We start from the raw sequence: 20,341 nt of genomic DNA, 5'->3' as shown, positions 1-20,341 counted from the left end.
ATATCTTCAATTCAGAAAGGGGGTTCTGAAGTTCTCTTCTATCTTCTTTTAATTTTCGCAGCCCTAGCAGCCCCTCTCCTTTCCTCTTGCCGCAAACCCTAGCAGCCACCCTCTCTCATGTTTTTCTTGTGCCGCAGCCACCATCTCCCTTCTCTTTATTTTTCCTTCTTTTCTTTTGTGGCCGAACTCCAGCAGCCCCCTTCTATTGTGTTTTCTTTTATTTTGTGCTGAACTGAAGAAGGAAGATCAAGTGAAGCCGCCTAGCAGCAGCCACTTCCAGCAGCCACGCCATCACCATCTTGCTGCCACCTTGCCGAGCACCCCAGCCTCCTTGCCGTGGAGCCCAAGGCCGAGCAGCCCCATTGCACACCACCATTGCAGCCGCACCTCCACCTTGCTGCCCCGGCTTGATCTCTCTCACTTTTATTTTTATTTCCATGGTTTTAATTATGCATCGTTTACTTGTGGATTTAATTATGCATAGTTAAATATTGGGCTAGGGCTAGGATGAAGCCCTGGAATTGCTGATCATTTTCACTATGGATTATCAATAATTTAATTGTTTATATGTTGACAAATCTTGGATCTCTGTTTAAATTGACTCTATTTGTTTTGCATCTTTGACTGATCACCTTAGGTTGCATGCATCTAGATTTATGTTGTGAAACTAAACAAGCTCGAAAGGATGATAGTTTCAATAGGCAACAAGTGGGTATCCTAAGATAATATTCATGAGAAAAGAGATCATAGAGGACATAGGGTACATTAATTTGGAGCTATGCGCTATGTGTTTGTCACTCTCACAGATCGTAACGACTCTTGCATGGGTAACAGCTGCCTTAGCTTAGAACTAGGGAACATGCAAGTTAACTGGCTAAGGAAGGCCCAAGAAGCTCTTGGTTTATGCACAGTAAGGGGAGTAATTGCTAAAAGTGACTAGCCAAACCTTTTAGTAGATGAACTTTGCCAACATGTTTATATATTGATTGTTAATATCCATAGTAAAGTGAATGGTATGCTAGCGGTGGATTCTGACCCCTAGTGTTCTTTATTATTTTTTTATCCGAAATCTTTCAGTTGTCTTTTTAAAGTTTGTTATTTTTCTATTAGTTTAGTTTAGCCCTAAAAACCAATCAAAACCCCCCATTTGCGTGTGTGAGTCAGAGTTGAGTTAATTGAATTTAATTGAGTTAGTAATCGTACACTAGTACAATTCCCTGTGGGATCGACCTCGTATTTGTAAGCTTTGCTACTTAGCGATTCGTGCACTTGCGAGTTAACCTAGAGCTCAAAAAAGGTTATTTAATTTGTTCTAGGAAAACATAGAACACATGCATGGCTGCCACCACAAGACTTCGGCATTCACATAGGCCCATGGCCCATTTGAGTTCATGACATATCAAAGTTGACCCTTGACCATTGACTTTGACTTACAATTTCGCCCCTCATTTCCCCTTGGATTCGAATTCGAATTCATTTCTTCACCCCATTTGATTCAATGGATGTTCAATATCTTCTAGAAGCTTCTGGAATCTTGACTTGATGAGTTGACTTTGACCAACCTTTCCTAGTCCAAGTAGGATTCCTTGTGGATGTAGGATTCCTTGTCCATTTCGACTTCTCATATTGACCATATTGCCCCTAGTGACTCCTAGTCTGATTAGGACTCCTTTCCCTAATAGGGTTAGGTTTCCTAGTTCAACCAGGAATTCCTGCTCCAATTAGGATTTCTCATTTCTGGCTCAACAATAATGGTTTTGGGCTTGATGTTTCGTCGTGTGATTAGGAATCCTCATTTGACTAGAATTTCAGATCTTTTCTTGGTTTGATGTTGAGTGCTCATTTTACACTGTTTTATAATACTAACTCCCTAACTTAGAGTGCAAGAACTCGGTATTTTGTGTTTTGTTAGTTTGTTTTTGTTCTTACAAGATAAAATGAGCAAAGAAGAGAAAATGAGCCAAAAGAGCCGTTTTTAGACATTTCCTAGTCAAACTAGGAAAATTGGAGAAATCCTGGTCACACCAGGAAAAGCTGAATCTTAGTCAAACTAGGATTCCTAGTCTCACAAGGAAAGATCAAGCTTGAATAAGAAGAAATCATGTAGATCCGAAGCCAGAAATGATAAATCCTAGTTGGAGTAGGAAATCCTATTTGAACTAGGATACCTAATTTGAGTAGGAAATGGTGTCCTAAAGAAGATAGGAATCATGAGGGGCAAATGGTAATTATGAAATTCCAAATAAGATAGAAATTCTATGTTTATAAGGATTCCTAGGTGGACAAGGAGAAGTTGTCAAAAGTCAAAGTCAACAAGTCAAAGGTTCTAGAAGCTTCTTGTTGAGTGCTCATTTTACACTACTTTATGATACTAACTCCCTAACCCAGAGTGCAAGAACTCGATATTTTGTGTGTTGTTAGTTTGTTTTTGTTCTTATAGGATAAAATGAGTAAAGAAGAGAAAAGGAGCCAAAAGAACCATTTTTAGACGTTTCCTAGTCAAACTAGGAAAACGAGTGAAATCCTGGTCAAACCAGGAAAAGTGCAGAAATCCTAGTCAAATGAGGATTCCTAGTCACACTAAGGAGCATCAAGTCAAGAACCATCATTGCGGAGCCAGAAATAAGAAATCCTGATTGAAACAGGAAATCCTGGTTGAACTAGGAAACCTAACCCTACTAGGGAAAGGAGTCCTAATGACACTAGGAGACCCCAGGGGCAATATGGTCATTACGGGAAGTCGGAATGGATAAAGAATCCCTCATTTACAAGAAATCCTAGTTGCACTAGGAAATGTTGGTCAAAGTCAACTCTACAAAGTCAAGGTTCCAGAAGCTTCTAGAAGGTGGTGGACATCCATGGGAATAAATGGAGGGAAGAAATGAATTCGAATTCAAATGGAAATGAGGGACAAAATGGGAAGTCAAAGTGAATGGTCAAGGGTCAACTATGACAAAGTCAACAAGTCAAATGGGCCATGGGCCTATGCAATGCCGAAATCTGAAGGGGCCATGCATGCATGCATGCGCTAGCCCAAAGCCAAAGCCCTTGCCGCAAGCCCAATGCTCTCATAACCCTAGCTGCTGCCGCACTTTCTTGTCCTTGCCTCCCAAGGAATCCTAGCTGAAAAAAGAAGTCAAAACTCTGGAAAATAGAGCACCAATTTCGACAGCAATTCTGTAATTCTCCAGAACGAATCAGGTAGCATGCCATATATGGTTGGAAAGATACGGATGTTAGCTTCGCAGGGAATTTTACGGATTTTGATTCCGAGTTTTCTAGCTCAAGATATGACCATTTTAGTGGAGGTAGCGCAGCAGTTCCGCGAGCTGAAAAAGGAGTTACGCCCAAAAAGAGCCCAAATCAGCCCAAGGCCCATGCTTGGCCGAAAATTATAAGCCTTGGTGTGCAAGGAATGCACTTATCTCACATTGAAGAGAAAGAGAAATCTCAGCCCCACTCTCCTCTATAAATACATCTTTATAACTCAAGGAGAGGGTTCTCTTCTCTTGAATTTTTCAGAAACCCTAGCAGCCTCCCTCTTCCTTGCCGCTCACCCCTCTTCCTTTTTCTCTCTTCCTTTTATTTTTCTGAAGCAAACCCTAGCAGCCACCATCTTTTTCTTTTCTCTTGCCGCAGCCCCCATCACCTTCTTCTCTTCTCTTTATTTTTCTGCTACAGCCACCTATCTTTGTGTTCTTTTATTTTTGGGCTGAACTGAAGAAGGAGGAGGAAGTCACGCTGCAGCCACCACCACCTAGCCACGCCACCTTCTTGCTGCCACCACTTTGCCGAGCAGCAGCCATCACGCCACCTTGCAGCCACACCGTCCAAGGGTGGAGCCGCCTCCACCTCGTCATCCGTGGCTTGATTTCTTCTTCCCTTTCCTCTTATTTTAATTGTTTTATTATGCATTATTTATTTATGGATTTAATTATGTGTAACTGAATAATGGGCTAGGGCTAGGATGAAGCCCTAGCGATGCTATTTACTCTCACTATGGATTATTGATAATTTAATTATTTACATGTTGACAAATCTTGGATCTCTGTTTAAATTGAATCTATTTGTTTCGCATCTTTGACTGATCATCTTAGGTTGCATGCATCTAGATATTTGTTGTGAAACTAAATAAGCTCGAAAGGATGATAGTTTCAATAGGCAACAAGTGGATATCCTAAGATAATATTCATGAGAAAAGGGATCATAGAGGACATAGGGTACATTAATTTGGAGCTATGCGCTATGTGTTTGTCACTCTCACAGATCGTAATGACTCTTGCATGGGTAACAGCTGCCTTAGCTTAGCACTAGGGAACATGCAAGTTAACTGGCTAAGGAAGGCCCAAGAAGCTCTTAGTTTATGCACAGTAAGGGGAGTAATTGCTAAAAGTAACTAGCCAAACCTTTTAGTAGACGAACTTTGTTGACATGTTTATATATTGACTGTTAATATCCATAGTAGAGTGAATGGTATGCTAGTGGTGGATTCTGACCCCTAGTGTTTCTTTATTATTGTTTTACCCGAAATCTTTCAGTTTTCATTTTAAAGTTTGTTATTTCTCTGTTTGTTTAGTGTAGCCTTAAAACCAATCAAAACCCCCCATTTGCGTGTGTGAGTCAGAGTTGGGTTAATTGAATTTAATTGAGTTAGTAATCGTACACTAGTACAATTCCCTGTGGGATCGACCTCGTATTTGTAAGCTTTGCTACTTAGCGATTCGTGCACTTGTGAGTTAACCTAGAGCTCAGAAAAGGTTATTTAATTTGCTCTAGGAAAACATACAACAAGTTTTTGGCGCCGTTGCCGGGGAATTGTTATTTGTGTTGATTGCTAGTTTAAATTAACTTTAGTTAAGTCATTTTAGTTAGGTTTTATTTCCTGTTTTTATTTTTTTTGGTTCTTGCTGATTTCTCTTGTTTCTAAGGTACAATGGAAGAATCAAATTCAAAGATCACTCCTCTTTCACGCGTAGAAGGCCAAAAGGTGTTGAGTGCATACAAGGGAAGACCGAGACTCAATTGGACACCATTAAGGATAAGGTCGACTCTTGTGTCGCCGAAAGGAAGTGAATCTGAAGAAGCATACGAAGAGGAGAAATCAGAAGAGGAAGTCGAGGAGACCTTGCAGCCGAATGCATCTCAAATGAGAATACCTTTGAGTGATTATTCGTCTCCAACGCTTCTAGCTCAACCTACGTGCATTGTTTACTCTCAAGTGGAAGCTGATTTTGAACTTTCAAGTGGGACAATCAAACTTCTTCCATCATTTCATGGGTTAGAAGGAGAGGATCCCTACGTGCATATCAAGGAATTTCATGCAATAAGCGAGATTGGCAAGCTGAGGGGGTTGAGCGATGATCAAAGGAAGTTAAGGTTATTTCCATTCTCTCTTAAAGATAAAGCTAAACATTGGTTGTTTTCCTTGCAGGTCGCTTCAATTAGAACATGGGAGGAACTGGCATCTAAGTTTCTTCTGAGGTTCTATCCAGTTAGCAAGACTATCATCATGAGGAAGCAGATCTTAGGGTTTACACAATCAGAGGACGAAGTGTTTCATGAGAGTTGGGAAAGGTACCAAGAGCTTCTGACTTCGTGTCCGCACCATAATTTTGCCCCGTGGATGCAGATTGAGTATTTTTATGAGGGTCTGTTGGATCAAGATCGTAATATGGTGGATATGACATGTGGAGGAGCACTGAAAAAGAAGACTTTTGAGGAAGCATGGACACTCTTTGACACATTGGCATTGAGTTCACAGCAGTGGAATAGACGGAAAAGAGTGGAAAAGAAATCAGCTATGGAAGCTGAGATGTCTGAGCTTAAGCAGATGATGCAGGTTCTGATGGCAAATCAGGAAGCTAGGCCATCACATGGAGAGGCATGTTTCGAGGTTGAAAGAGTTCAAGCTAGACCAAGTGTACAGTCCCCAGTTGAGCAGCGAAGTACTTATTTGGAGGACATGATTGCTGCATTAGCCCAGAGTACAACTTCGATGTCTAATGATACTAAGACATTTATGAATAAGACTGAGGAGCAATTGAGTGTCACAGCTAAAGCTATATCGAATTTGGAAGCCCAATTGGAACAAGTGACTTTGACCTTGGACAAAGTGGTAAAGGGTGCACCAATTCAGGATAAGGTCGAAGCAATCACTACTTTGAGAAGCGGGAAAGTGATTGATAACAAAGTGGGCACTACTCAAGAGGATAATCCAGGCAATAAGGATGAAGTTGAGGTGCTAGATCCTGAACAAGTGGAAAAGTATAAGAGGGATAAAGTTAAGGTTAAGGATGAGGAAGAGGAGGAAAGAAAGAAGCAAGAAAAGCACATTGCTACGCGTGCTAGCAAGAAGGCCGAGATTACTTCCTCTATCCCAAGAGCTCCATTGCCTTTCCCTCAACGTCAATGGAAGCAGAATAAGGATGAGCAAGCCAAGGAAGTTTTGGAGATGTTTAAGAAAGTGGAAATCAACATTCCTTTGCTTGATGCTATTCAGCAGATTCCTAAGTATGCCAAGTTCTTGAAGGAATTGTGCACACACAAGAGGAAATTCAAAGAGCATGAGCAGGTGTGTTTGAGTGAAGAAGTTAGTGCGGTTTTGCAAAGAAAGTTGCCGCCCAAGTTGAAGGACCCTGGCAGTTTTAGGATTCCATGTTTGGTTGGGGATCATAAGTTTGAGAAGGCATTGCTGGATTTGGGAGCGAGTATTAATTTGATGCCATATTCAGTTTTCGCACAGTTGGGCATAGGAGATCTTAAACCTACTAGTGTTACTCTTCAATTGGCAGATCGTTCAGTAAAGGTTCCGAAAGGTGTGGTTGAAGATGTGCTGGTTCGGGTTGCAGATTTGATCATGCCCGCTGATTTTATCATTCTTGAAATGGAGGATACCCCAATTAGAGGTAATGAGCTACCGATCATATTGGGAAGACCGTTCATGGCCACAGCGAACACCAAGATTGATGTGAGTAATGGGAAGTTGACAATGTCTGTACTTGGTGAAACAGTTGAGTTTGATGTTTTTGGTGCAATGAGGTATCCAAAGGAGGAGGATGATTGCTTGAGGATTGATAGTGTGGACCCATTGGTTGAGGAAGTGTGCGAAACTAGCCTTGCAGAAGATACAGTGGAAGCTGCTTTGGGAGCACCAGAGACCAGTGAGTTGGATGAAAACGTGGAAGCAACTCCTACACGTTTGGAAGGCACCCGACCTCTCAGAAATAAGTGGTTCAACCAGTTTGAAATGTTAGTGCCTACGAATCAAAAGACGCTTCCCTCTATTGAGCAAACACCTAAATTGGAGCTGAAACCGTTACCGGAGCACTTGAAATATGCATTTTTGGGAGAGAATGAGACCTTGCCTGTGATTATTGCAGCTAATTTGAGTGCAAGCGAGGAAGAAAGACTCTTGAGAATTCTGAAGGAAAATCGGTTAGCATTGGGATGGACCATAGCCGATATCAAGGGGATCTCACCCACAATGTGTATGCACAGAATTTTACTTGAGGAGGAATCCAAGCCTACTCGTGATGCCCAAAGAAGACTGAATCCAACTCTGAAGGAAGTTGTGCGTAATGAGGTAATCAAATTGTTGGATGTTGGTATTATTTATCCTATCAGTGATTCGAAGTGGGTTAGTCCTGTTCAAGTGGTGCCAAAGAAAAGTGGTATTACTGTGGTGAAGAATGAGCATAATGAGTTGGTTCCCCAAAGGACACAAACCGGTTGGCGTGTTTGTATTGACTATCGGAAGCTGAACACCGCGACAAGAAAGGATCATTTTCCTTTGCCATTTATTGACCAGATGTTGGAAAGGTTGGCTGGCCATAGTCACTATTGCTTTTTGGATGGTTATAGTGGGTACAATCAGATTGCTATTGCGCCCGAGGATCAAGAGAAGACAACGTTCACATGTCCATTTGGTACATTTGCTTATAGGAGGATGCCATTCGGATTGTGCAATGCGCCCGCAACATTTCAGAGATGCATGATGTCTATTTTCTCGGATATGGTGGAACGAATCATTGAGGTATTTATGGATGATTTTTCTGTTTTTGGTTCGTCTTTTGATGCATGTCTGGATAACTTGTCTTTAGTTCTGAAAAGATGTCAAGAAGCCAATCTAGTGCTTAATTGGGAGAAATGTCACTTCATGGTTCAACAAGGGATAGTATTGGGTCATGTGATTTCAAAGGAGGGCATACAAGTTGATAAGGCCAAGATTGATGTGATTCAGAGATTGCCGCCTCCATCGAGTGTTAAGGAAGTAAGAAGTTTTCTAGGCCATGCTGGGTTTTATAGGAGATTCATCAAGGATTTTTCCAAGATCTCCAGGCCTTTGTGCACCTTATTGCAAAAAGAGGTGAATTTCGAGTTTAATGAGGATTGCTTGGTTGCATTTAACAAGTTGAAGAAGCTACTCACTTCTGCCCCAATCATTATGCCACCCGATTGGAACTTGCCGTTTGAGCTTATGTGTGATGCAAGTGACTATGCTGTTGGAGCTGTTTTGGGTCAGAGAGTTGATAAGCTGCCACATGTGATCTATTATGCAAGCAGGACTCTGAATGATGCACAGTTGAACTACTCTACTACAGAGAAGGAGTTGCTTGCCTTGGAGAAATTTAGAAGTTATTTGATTGGCTCCAAGATCATCATCTACACGGATCATGCCGCTCTCAAGTATCTGCTGAATAAGAAAGACGCCAAGCCGAGGTTGATTAGATGGACTCTGTTGCTACAGGAATTTGATATTGAGATCAAGGATAAGAAAGGGTGTGAGAATGTGGTAGCAGACCATTTGAGTAGACTCGTCAATGAGGATCAGTCTGAAGAGGACACACTACCGTTACGAGAGTCATTCCCGGACGAGCAGCTTTTCGCCATTTTGACTACTCCATGGTATGCTGACATAGCGAATTATTTAGCGAGTGGAGTGTTGCCCAATGATCTGACACACTACCAAAGGAAGAAGTTTTTGCATGATGTCAGACAGTATGTGTGGGATGATCCTTATTTGTTCAAATATGGGTCAGATCAGTTGATAAGACGATGTGTACCGGAAATGGAGCAGAGGAATGTCATTGAGATGTGCCATTCTAAAGAATGTGGAGGCCATGGTGGAGGAACTAAGACCGCTTACAAGATTCTTCAAGCAGGTTTCTTTTGGCCCACTATTTTTCATGATTGTCATCAGTTTTATCTCACATGTGACAGATGTCAGAAGATGGGAAATATTTCGGCTCGCGACCAGATGCCGCTGAACTTCATGTTGGAAGTCGAAATCTTTGATGTTTGAGGTATAGATTTCATGGGACCATTTCCATCTTCTTTTGGATACGAGTACATTCTGGTGGGAGTTGATTATGTGTCTAAGTGGGTGGAAGCTGTCGCTTGTAGGACAAAAGATGCTCGAGTGGTCTTGAATTTCCTTAAGACCAATATCTTTGCACGATTTGGTACCCCAAGAGCAATCATTAGTGATGGGGGGTCGCATTTTTGCAATAAGCTGTTTGAGGCCGTGATGAAGAAGTATGGAATAAGGCATAAAGTGGCCACTCCCTATCATCCGCAGACAAGTGGGCAAGTGGAAATTTCGAATCGTGAGATTAAGTTCATTTTGGAAAGAACGGTGCTCGCCAATAGGAAGGATTGGTCTACCAAGCTTAATGATGCATTGTGGGCTTATCGCACCGCTTACAAGACACCCATTGGAATGTCTCCGTTTAGACTGATTTATGGGAAAGCTTGTCATTTACCAGTTGAGCTTGATGTTCGTTTTAAATTTAAATACTCGCAGTGCACGAATCTATATATAATATAGATGGCAAGCAAGGTCGATCCCACGAGGACTATTATTGATCTTTAAATGATAATCCGTATGCTAAAAAGAAACAAGGAGACAAGACACGAGTGGCTGCCCAAGTTGTCACGCCTAGGGCAGCTGCTCACTTGAACTGAAACACACGCACACACACACGAATGAGAGGGAGTTTGTATGTCTTCAAAACAGCAATTTAAACCTAACTTTAAAGACTAAAATTCACAACTAGCAAAGAGTATGAAAACAGCAAGTTATCTTGTGAGAATAGATGGATAGATGATACTAGGACTCTAGGACTTTACCACTAGACCTCATATCCAATGTCATGGTGCAATTTCTGAAACCTTTAATTCCTCCTATTGATGAATGCATTCGCATATTCACCTATGGCATAGCATGAAATGCATGATTCCCCAAATGTACAAACTAGTGCATGGCGTCTACCCTAGTTCTTGTACTCTATATGTGACCTATGCATGGCATCTACATAGGAACACACAAACAGAATTCATTAAGCTTATATGAGAAAATAAATGCAATTAAACCCCTAGTGCATGGCGTCTACCCTAGGTGATTTAAAATTGATTTCACACAATTAGAATTCAGCCAATTACTAAATCCTAAGTTGTTTATCACTTGTATTAGGGGCTGATTGGTTGTCCTCACCCTAAATTGATTAAATTCTAGATGCAATAACCCTAGGTGATCAATCAAGGATTAAAAACACATAGAGAACAATGATAACAGTGAAATCAAAATCATCAATCCATGGAATTAAACAAACAGCAACTACATCACCAATCCATTGAATATTTGGCCTAGGGCTGAATCCTAGGCCCTAGAAAACGTGATTAGTTCATGCTAGAGAACAAGAACAGCCACGAAATCATGTTTATCATCTAACAATTCCAAGAAAAGAAGAAGAAGAGAAAACACCCCAAGGAGAGCTCACGCCTCCAGCAGCCTCTCTCTCTCTATTTTCTGATTTTTTCCAAGTGTCTGAACCCCTAAAATGATAGAAAGAGATGTATATATAAGGGTGTGCAGCAGCTAGAGTTTTGGGAAGGAAGGATGTGCGGCCAGCTAGGGTTTGGAGAAAGAAGATGCGGCTGCTAGGGCTTGGCTTCTTGGGCTTAAGTGACTTGCGCAAGGCCCTAGGGTTTCTCTCTCTCTTTTGCGCATGGTGCAGCTGATTTCCTCCCCTAATGGGCCTCCAATAAATCAGGAATTAAAATGAAATAAATCAGGTTATATCAAATCTGATTTTTAGAGCCCAATTAGGAAGGGAAAGCCTTGCAAGGTGCGGCCAGCCCTTCTCTCTTAGCATACACGCCACTTCCTATGTGGTTTGGGTTGGGCTTTCATTTCTTCATGCTCTTGGACCCTCTCTTGATCTTGGGCTTCCATTTAAACAGCAAATATTCATTTAAGCTCAAAATGGGCTGATTTGCATCCATTTAATTCCTATGGGCTTTCCACCTACAAAAGAGAAAAACACAAATAAATAACATAAAATATAGGGACTAAGTACTAAATACATGAAGATAGAGGGCCTAAAATGCAAACATTTAAGGACCTAACAAATTCCCCCAAACTTAACCTTTGCTAGTCCCTAGCAAAACAAAACAAAACTACACTAAGACTCCAAAAACAACCTAACCGTCCACCAAAAATCTCAGGTATGCTTGATCATTCATAACTCAATCAAATAGATTACACACTAGTTCCAGAGATTACCAAATGCCAACATTAACTCACAATCAACAAGGTTAAGCATCATGTGCGTAAGACAATATCAACATAGTTTTCAATCTGAACTTTCAAGCAACTTGAGTAATCACAAGCAACTAGTGTCACTTCAATTCTCACAAAGATAGTCACTCACAAAATAAAGCACTGAGATTTTGGTTAAATAGTGATTCACTCAAAAAGCATATGTGAGCGAGTTTATGCATACAAATTCAAATTACTCACATATATGTAAGAATGAAAGCACAAGTGAAAGAATAATGATCTCATGAAAGATACCAAATACCTGAAATCAAATCAAAATACAATATGCTTCCATCTCATCTAATCTCCACATTAAGACTACACTTCACCTAAAATCATATAGGACTTTTACATATGGGTTGTAATGGGGCTAACGGTGAAGGGTTTTAACAAGAAAGGTATGGAAAACACAAAGACTTAAGGGAACCATAGAGAATCAGGTTTTACGTTGTCATTTCATTCTTATACACTTTGGCAACAAGGCTTGCATTCTTGAATTTGCACACTTGTGATACACATGCCTACCCTTTTCACTTTCTTTTTTTTTTTTTTTTTTTTTTTTTTTCTATTTTCTTTTGGGCACGGCAACATATTCAATTCCTTTTCTTTTCTTTTCCACATTATTCCCAAGCCTTGCACACAAATGAACAATTATCCTAATCCAGTTCTCTACAATCCCTTAAGTATGGGTAGATACACACAATGGAAGGGTACTTCCCCCAAACTAGGGGCTGGCACGGGTAACATGGTTAAGAAACAAAAAGGCTGACAAGGCTCAACAAGGCAACTAGGGGTATAAATGAACACAAAAAGGATGGCTAGAATGGCACAAACGAGACAAAGAAGGCCTAAATCATTTCCTAGGTTCCATGTAGTTACAACATGCTTCAATTAAATTGAGATGGAAGTTCTATCATTTGATTTAAAATGATGCACATTTCAAGCATTTGATCAAGTGAAAGATAATGAGATCATGCAAACTCTAGATATTCAATGAACATATGGAGTATTAGCATATAACCCTCAAAACAGAAGCATTAAGGCTCAAACCTCGCAAAGGGTGTATAAGTTCACTAGAAGCCTAGATTATACAAGCATGCAATCATTTTCAGTCTAAACTATTCCGGCATTGTAATCCACACAAAGATAGCTTAAATATGCTCAAAATGAGTTAAATGTCAAAAGAATAATCAAAAGAACTAGTTTCATCAATTCGACCAAAGTATGCAAGATCAAAGCATTTGCAATTCATCATAGTGGTGGACAGGAACCTAAAGGTCATAAAAACAAAAATATTTTTGGTATTTTTCAAAAATTTGAACGAAAATCTCAAAACCTAAACCTAAATTTGAACGAAAATCTCAAAACCTAAACCTAAAACTCTTCCCCCAAACTTAAATGAAACATTGTCCTCAATGTTTCGAACTAAGCATGCAATGAATCATTCAAGTTAGGAAGACAAATACTCTAATGATCTAAAAACAGACCACAACCAACAAAAAAAAAACTAAAGGAAAGCACAAGGTTAAGAACTCCCTGATATCCATGCAAACAGCCATAGGGCAATGTTGTTTCTCTCCAAATGTTGGGTTGCCTCCCAATCAGCGCTAAGTTTAGAGTCTTCAGCCAGACTTGATAGTACATCATGCTAATGGAACAGGATCCTCCAAGAGCATGTTCTCCTCCGAACACTCCATATTAGCCTCCAAGTAATGCTTAAGTCGATGGCCATTCACCTTGAATGTATTCTTTGTCTTTGTATTGCAGACCTCGACTGGAAAGAGTCTGAGGCGAGAATTGTAAAGCAAGACTTTCTGACCCACTTCGAAATGTTTTCTCAAAATGGCCTTGTCATGGTAGGCCTTAGTCTTGTCTTTGTAAATCCTAGAACTCTCATAAGCCTCATTCCTGAGTTCTTCCAACTCACTCAATTGTAGCTTCCTATGGTCACCTGCCTCGTTCATCTTAAAATTGAAATGTTTAATAGCCCAATATGCTTTATGCTCTAATTCGACAGGTAAATGACATGGCTTACCAAAAACCAACCTGTACGGGGACATACCAATGGGAGTCTTATACGCTGTACGATAAGCCCATAGAGCATCTAAGAGGCGATCTGACCAATCTTTCAGGGAGGGGCTCACAGTCTTCTCCAAAATTTGCTTAATTTCCCTATTACAGATCTCAGCCTGTCCACTGGTCTGGGGGTGATAAGGTGTAGAAACCTTATGCTTGATACCATATTTGCTCAGCAAGGCCGCAAATAACCTGTTGTTGAAGTGAGATCCTCCATCACTAATAATAGCCCTGGGAGCGCCAAATCTTGCAAAAATATGATCCTTAAGAAATCTGAGGACAACTCTAGAATCATTAGTCTTGGATGGAATTGCTTCCACCCATTTCGACACATAATCAACCGCAAGCAAGATATACAAATAACCCTTGGAAGACGGAAATGGGCCCATGAAATCAATGCCCCAGACATCAAAAATCTCAACAATAAGAATGGGGTTAAGAGGCATTTGATTTCGTGAAGAAATGTTACCCAACTTTTGGCACCTATCACAAGTGGTACAGAATGTATAAGCATCCTTGAACAAACTAGGCCAGTGTTGAGTGCTCATTTTACACTATTTTATGATATTAACTCCCTAACTCAGAGTGCAAGAACTCGATATTTTGTGTGTTGTTAGTTTGTTTTTGTTCTTATAGGATAAAATGAGCAAAGAAGAGAAAAGGAGCCAAAAGGACCATTTTTAGACATTTCCTAGTCAAACTAGGAAAACGAGTGAAATCCTGGTCAAACCAGGAAAAGTGCAGAAATCCTAGTCAAATGAGGATTCCTAGTCATACTAGGAAACATCAAGTCCAGAACCATCATTGCGAAGCCAGAAATGAGAAATCCTGATTGGAACAGGAAATCCTGGTTGAACTAGGAAACCTAACCCAACTAGGGAAAGGAGTCCTAATGACACTAGGAGACCCCAGGGGCAATATGGTCATTACGAGAAGTCAAAATGGATAAGGAATCCTTCATTTACAAGGATTCCTAGGTGGACAAGGAAATGTTGGTCAAAGTCAACTCTACAAAGTCAAGGTTCCAGAAGCTTCTAGAAGGTGGTGGACATCCATGGGAATAAATGGAGGGAAGAAAGGAATTCAAATTCAAATGGAGATGAGGGGCAAAATGGGAAGTCAAAGTGAATGGTCAAGGGTCAACTATGACAAAGTCAACAAGTCAAATGGGCCATGGGCCTATGCAATGCCGAAATCTGAAGGGGCCATGCATGCATGCATGCGCCAGCCCAAGAGGAAGTCCATGCGCAAGCCCAAGCCTATCAGCCATGCGCAAAACCCTAGGGGGCTGGTGTGTGTCACTTAAGCCCAAGTCATGCAGCCCACAAGCCAAAGCCCAAGAAATCCTAGCTGAAAAAGAAGTCAAAACCCTGAAAAATAGAGCACCAATTTCGACAGCAATTCTGTAATTCTCCAGAACGAATCAGGTAGCATGCCATATATGGTTGGAAAGATACGGATGTTAGCTTCGCAGGGAATTTTACGGATTTCAATTCCGAGTTTTCTAGCTCAAGATATGGCCATTTTAGTGGAGGTAGCGCAGCAGTTCCGCGAGCTGAAAAAGGAGTTACGCCCAAAAAGAGCCCAAATCAGCCCAAGGCCCATGCTTGGCCGAAAATTATAAGCCTTGGTGTGCAAGGAATGCACTTATCCCACATTGAAGAGAAAGAGAAATCTCAGCCCCACTCTCCTCTATAAATACATCTTTACAACTCAAGGAGAGGGTGCTGTTCTGAAGTTCTCTTCTCTCCTCTTTAATTTTCAGCAACCCTAGCTAGCCTCCTTCTCTTTCTTTTATTTTTCTGAAGCAAACCCTAGCAGCCACCATCTCTTTCTCTTGTTCTTCTCTAGCCGCAGCCACACTCTCTCCCTTCTTTTTATTTTTCTTCTTTTCTCTTGTGGCCGAGCATCCCAGTCCCCTCCTATTGAATTTTCTTTCATTGTGTGCCGATCTGAAGAAGGAGGAATCAAGCGCAGCCGCAGCCACCACCACCAAGTTGCGCCACCAAGCCGCAGCCACCTCCAGCAGCCACGCCATCACCACCTTGCTGCCACCTTGCCGAGCACCTCAGCCTCCTCGCCGTGGAGCCCAAGGCCGAGCAGCCCCATTACGCACCACCATTGCAGCCGCACCTCCACCTTGCTGCCCCGGCTTGATTTCTCTCCCTTTCTTTTATTTTCATTATTTTAATCATGCATTATTTATTTGTGAATTTAATTATGTGTAGCTGAATATTGGGCTAGGGCTAGGATGAAGCCCTAGCATTGCTGTTCACTTTTACTATGGATTATTAATATTTTGATTGTTTATATGTTGACAAATCTTGGATCTCTGTTTAAATTGAATCTATTTGTTTCGCATCTTTGACTGATCACTTTAGGTTGCATGCATCTAGATATTTGTTGTGAAACTAAATAAGCTCGAAAGGATGATAGTTTCAATAGGCAACAAGTGGATATCCTAAGATAATATTCATGAGAAAAGGGATCATAGAGGACATAGGGTACATTAATTTGGAGCTATGCGCTATGTGTTTGTCACTCTCACAGATCGTAATGACTCTTGCATGGGTAACAGCTGCCTTAGCTTAGAACTAGGGAACATGCAAGTTAACTGGCTAAGGAAGGCCCAAGAAGCTCTTAGTTTATGCACAGTAAGGGGAGTAATTGCTAAAAGTGACTAGCCAAACCTTTTAGTAGACGAACTTTGTCAACATGTTTATCTATTGATTGTTAATATCCATAGTAGAGTGAATGGTATGCTAGTGGTGGAATCTGACCCCTAGTGTTTCTTTATTATTGTTTTATCTGAATCTTTCAGTTATCATTTTAAAGTTTTGTCATTTATCTGTTAGTTTTTCTAGTCTCAAAAACCAATCAAAACCCCCCATTTGCGTGTGTGAGTTAGAGTTGATTTAATTGAATTTAATTAAGTTAGTGATCATAACACTAGTACAATTCCCTGTGGGATCGACCTCGTATTTGTAAGCTTTGCTACTCCGCGATTCGTGCACTTGCGAGTTAACCTAGAGCTCAGAAAAGGTTATTTAATTTGCTCTAGGAAAACATACAACAAGTTTTTGGCGCCGTTGCCGGGGAATTGTTATTTGTGTTGATTGCTAGTTTAATTATCTTTAGTTAAGTCATTTTAGTTAGGTTTTATTTTCTGTTTTTATTTTTGGTTCTCACTGATTTCTCTTGTTTCTAAGGTACAATGGAAGAATCAAATTCGAAGATCACTCCTCTTTCGCGCGTAGAATGCCAAAAGGTGTTGAGTGCGTACAAGGGCAGGCCGAGACTCAATTGGACACCGTTAAGGATGAGGTCGACTCTTGTGTCGCCGAAAGGAAGTGAATCTGAAGAAGCATACGAAGAGGAGAAATCAGAAGAGGAAGTCGAGGAGACCTTGCAGCCGAATGCGTCTCAAATGAGAATACCTTTGAGTGATTATTCGTCTCCAACGCTTCTAGCTCAACCTACGTGCATTGTTTACTCTCAAGTGGAAGCTGATTTTGAACTTTCAAGTGGGACAATCAAACTTCTTCCATCATTTCATGGGTTAGAAGGAGAGGATCCCTACGTGCATATCAAGGAATTTCATGCAATATGCGAGATTGGCAAGCTGAGGGGGTTGAGCGATGATCAAAGAAAGTTAAGGTTATTTCCATTCTCTCTTAAAGATAAAGCTAAACATTGGTTGTTTTCCTTGCAGGTCGCTTCTATTAAAACATGGGAAGAACTGGCATCCAAGTTTCTGTTGAGATTCTACCCAGTTAGTAAGACTACCATCATGAGAAAGCAGATCTTAGGGTTTACACAATCAGAGGACGAAGTGTTTCATGAGAGTTGGGAAAGGTACCAAGAGCTTCTGACTTCGTGTCCACATCATAATTTTGCCCCATGGATGCAGATTGAGTACTTTTATGAGGGTTTGTTGGATCAAGATCGTAGTATGGTGGACATGACATGTGGAGGAGCACTGAAAAAGAAGACTTTTGAGGAAGCATGGACACTCTTTGACACATTGGCGTTGAATTCACAACAGTGGAATAGACGGAAAAGAGTGGAAAAGAAATCAGTCATGGAAGCTGAGATGTCTGAGCTTAAGCAGATGATGCAGGTTCTGATGGCAAATCAAGGAGCTAAGCCATCATATGGAGAGTCATGTTTTGAGGTTGAAAAAGTTCAAGTTAGACCGAGTGTACAGTCCCCAGTGGAGCATCGAAGTACTTATTTGGAGGACATGATTGCTACATTAGCCCAGAGTACAACTTCGATGTCTAATGATACCAAGACGTTTATGAATAAGACTGAGGAGCAGTTGAATGTTACAGCTAAGGCTATTTCGAATTTGGAAGCCCAATTGGAACAAGTGACTTTAACTTTGGACAAAGTGGTAAAGGGTGCTTCAATTCAGGATAAGGCCGAAGCAATCACTACTTTGAGAAGTGGGAAAGTGATTGACAACAAAGTGGGCACTACTCAAGATGATAATGCAGGCAATGAGGATGAAGTTGAGATGCTAGATCCTGAACAAGTGGAAAAGTACAAGAGGGATAAAGTTAAGGTTAAGGATGAGGAAGAGGAGGAAAGAAAGAAACAAGAAAAGCACATTGCTACACGTGCTAGCAAGAAGGCCGTGACTACCTCCTCTATCCCAAGAGCTCCATTGCCTTTCCCTCAACGTCAATGGAAGCAGAATAAGGATGAGCAAGCCAAGGAAATTTTAGAGATATTTAAGAAAGTGGAAATCAACATTCCTTTGCTTGATGCTATTCAGCAGATTCCTAAGTATGCCAAGTTCTTGAAGGAATTGTGCACACACAAGAGGAAATTCAAAGAGCATGAGCAGGTGTGCCTGAGTGAAGAAGTCAGTGCTGTTTTGCAGAGAAAGCTGCCACCAAAGTTGGAGGATCCTGGCAGTTTCACAATTCCATGTTTGGTGGGGAATCATAAGTTTGAGAAGGCATTGCTGGATTTGGGAGCAAGTATTAATTTGATGCCGTATTCAGTTTTTGCACGGTTGGGCATAGGAGATCTTAAACCTACTGGTGTTACTCTTCAATTGGCAGATCGTTCAGTAAAGGTTCCAAAAGGTGTGGTTGAAGATGTGCTGGTCCGGGTTGCAGATTTGATCATGCCCGCTGATTTTATCATTCTTGAAATGGAGGATACCCCAATTAGAGGGAATGAGCTACCGATCATATTGGGAAGACCGTTCATGGCCACAGCGAACACCAAGATTGATGTGAGTAATGGGAAGTTGACAATGTCTGTACTTGGTGAAACGGTTGAGTTTGATGTTTTTGGTGCAATGAAGTATCCAAAGGAGGAGGATGATTGCCTAAGGATTGATAGTTTGGACCCATTGGTTGAGGAAGTGGGCGAAACTAATCTTGCAGAAGATACATTGGAGGTTGCTTTGGGAGCACTCGAGTCTAGTGAGTTGGATGAAAACGTGGAAACAACTCCTACACGTTTGGAGAGCAACCGACCTCTCAGAAACAAGTGGTTCAACCAGTTTGAAATGTTAGTACCCACTAATCATAAGACACTTCCTTCTATTGAGCAAGCACCTAAGTTGGAGCTGAAACCGTTACCAGAGCATTTGAAATATGCATTTTTGGGAGAGAATGAGACCTTGCCTGTGATTATTGCAGCTAATTTGAGTGCAAGCGAGGAAGAAAGACTTTTGAGGGTTCTGAAGGAAAATCGGTTGGCATTGGGATGGACCATAGCCGATATTAAGGGGATCTCACCCACAGTTTGTATGCACAGAATTTTGCTTGAGGAGGAGTCTAAGCCTACTCGTGATGCCCAAAGGAGACTGAATCCAACTCTGAAGGAAGTTGTGCGTAATGAGGTAATCAAATTGTTGGATGTTGGTATTATTTATCCTATCAGTGATTCGAAGTGGGTTAGTCCTGTTCAAGTAGTGCCAAAGAAAAGTGGTATTACTGTGGTGAAGAATGAGCATAATGAGTTGGTTCCCCAAAGGACACAAACCGGTTGGCGTGTTTGTATTGACTATCGGAAGCTGAACACCGCGACAAGAAAGGATCATTTTCCTTTGCCATTTATCGACCAGATGTTGGAAAGGTTGGCCGGCCATAGTCACTATTGTTTTTTGGATGGGTACAGTGGGTACAATCAGATTGCTATTGCACCCGAGGATCAAGAGAAGACCACTTTCACATGTCCATTTGGTACGTTTGCTTATAGGAGGATGCCATTCGGATTGTGCAATGCGCCCGCAACATTTCAGAGATGCATGATGTCTATTTTCTCTGATATGGTGGAACGAATCATTGAGGTATTTATGGATGATTTTTCTGTTTTTGGTTCGTCTTTTGATGCATGTCTGGATAATTTGTCTTTAGTTCTGAAAAGATGTCAAGAAGCCAATCTAGTGCTTAATTGGGAGAAATGCCATTTCATGGTTCAACAAGGGATAGTATTGGGTCATGTGATTTCAAAGGAGGGCATACAAGTTGATAAGGCCAAGATTGATGTGATACAGAGATTGCCGCCTCCATCGAGTGTTAAAGAAGTAAGAAGTTTTCTAGGCCATGCTGGGTTTTATAGGAGGTTCATTAAGGACTTTTCCAAGATCTCCAGGCCTTTGTGCACCTTATTGCAAAAAGAGGTGAATTTTGAGTTTAATGA

The 20,341-nt window shown here is 41.1% G+C and overlaps 1 protein-coding gene across 1 annotated transcript; it reads left to right on the top strand.

Annotated features, from left to right (window-relative positions):
• The first annotated feature begins 17,102 nt into the window (after positions 1-17,102).
• Positions 17,103-18,201, top strand: LOC147277693 (uncharacterized). The gene is made up of 2 exons (XM_086255695.1): positions 17,103-18,014; positions 18,175-18,201. Exons 1-2 carry the CDS (start codon positions 17,103-17,105, stop codon positions 18,199-18,201), a joined length of 939 nt encoding a protein of 312 aa, XP_086111821.1.
• The last annotated feature ends 2,140 nt before the right edge of the window (positions 18,202-20,341 follow it).

This window comes from Dryas octopetala, chromosome 8 (assembly GCF_963921425.1).
Source record: "Dryas octopetala chromosome 8, drDryOcto1.1, whole genome shotgun sequence".
NCBI classification, from domain to species: domain Eukaryota; kingdom Viridiplantae; phylum Streptophyta; class Magnoliopsida; order Rosales; family Rosaceae; genus Dryas; species Dryas octopetala.
The sequence above is the reverse complement of the archived record's forward strand: the minus strand, read 5'-3'. Positions and strand labels throughout refer to the sequence as shown.

What these genes read in the sequence shown, in the direction of transcription:
- LOC147277693 (XM_086255695.1), top strand. Translation starts at nt 17,103, where the DNA reads ATGAGAATACCTTTGAGTGATTATTCGTCTCCAACGCTTCTAGCTCAA. An exon ending in AGTTGAATGTTACAGCTAAG is followed by an intron (nt 18,015 to 18,174) that starts GCTATTTCGAAT and finishes ATGATAATGCAG; the next exon opens with GCAATGAGGATGAAGTTGAG.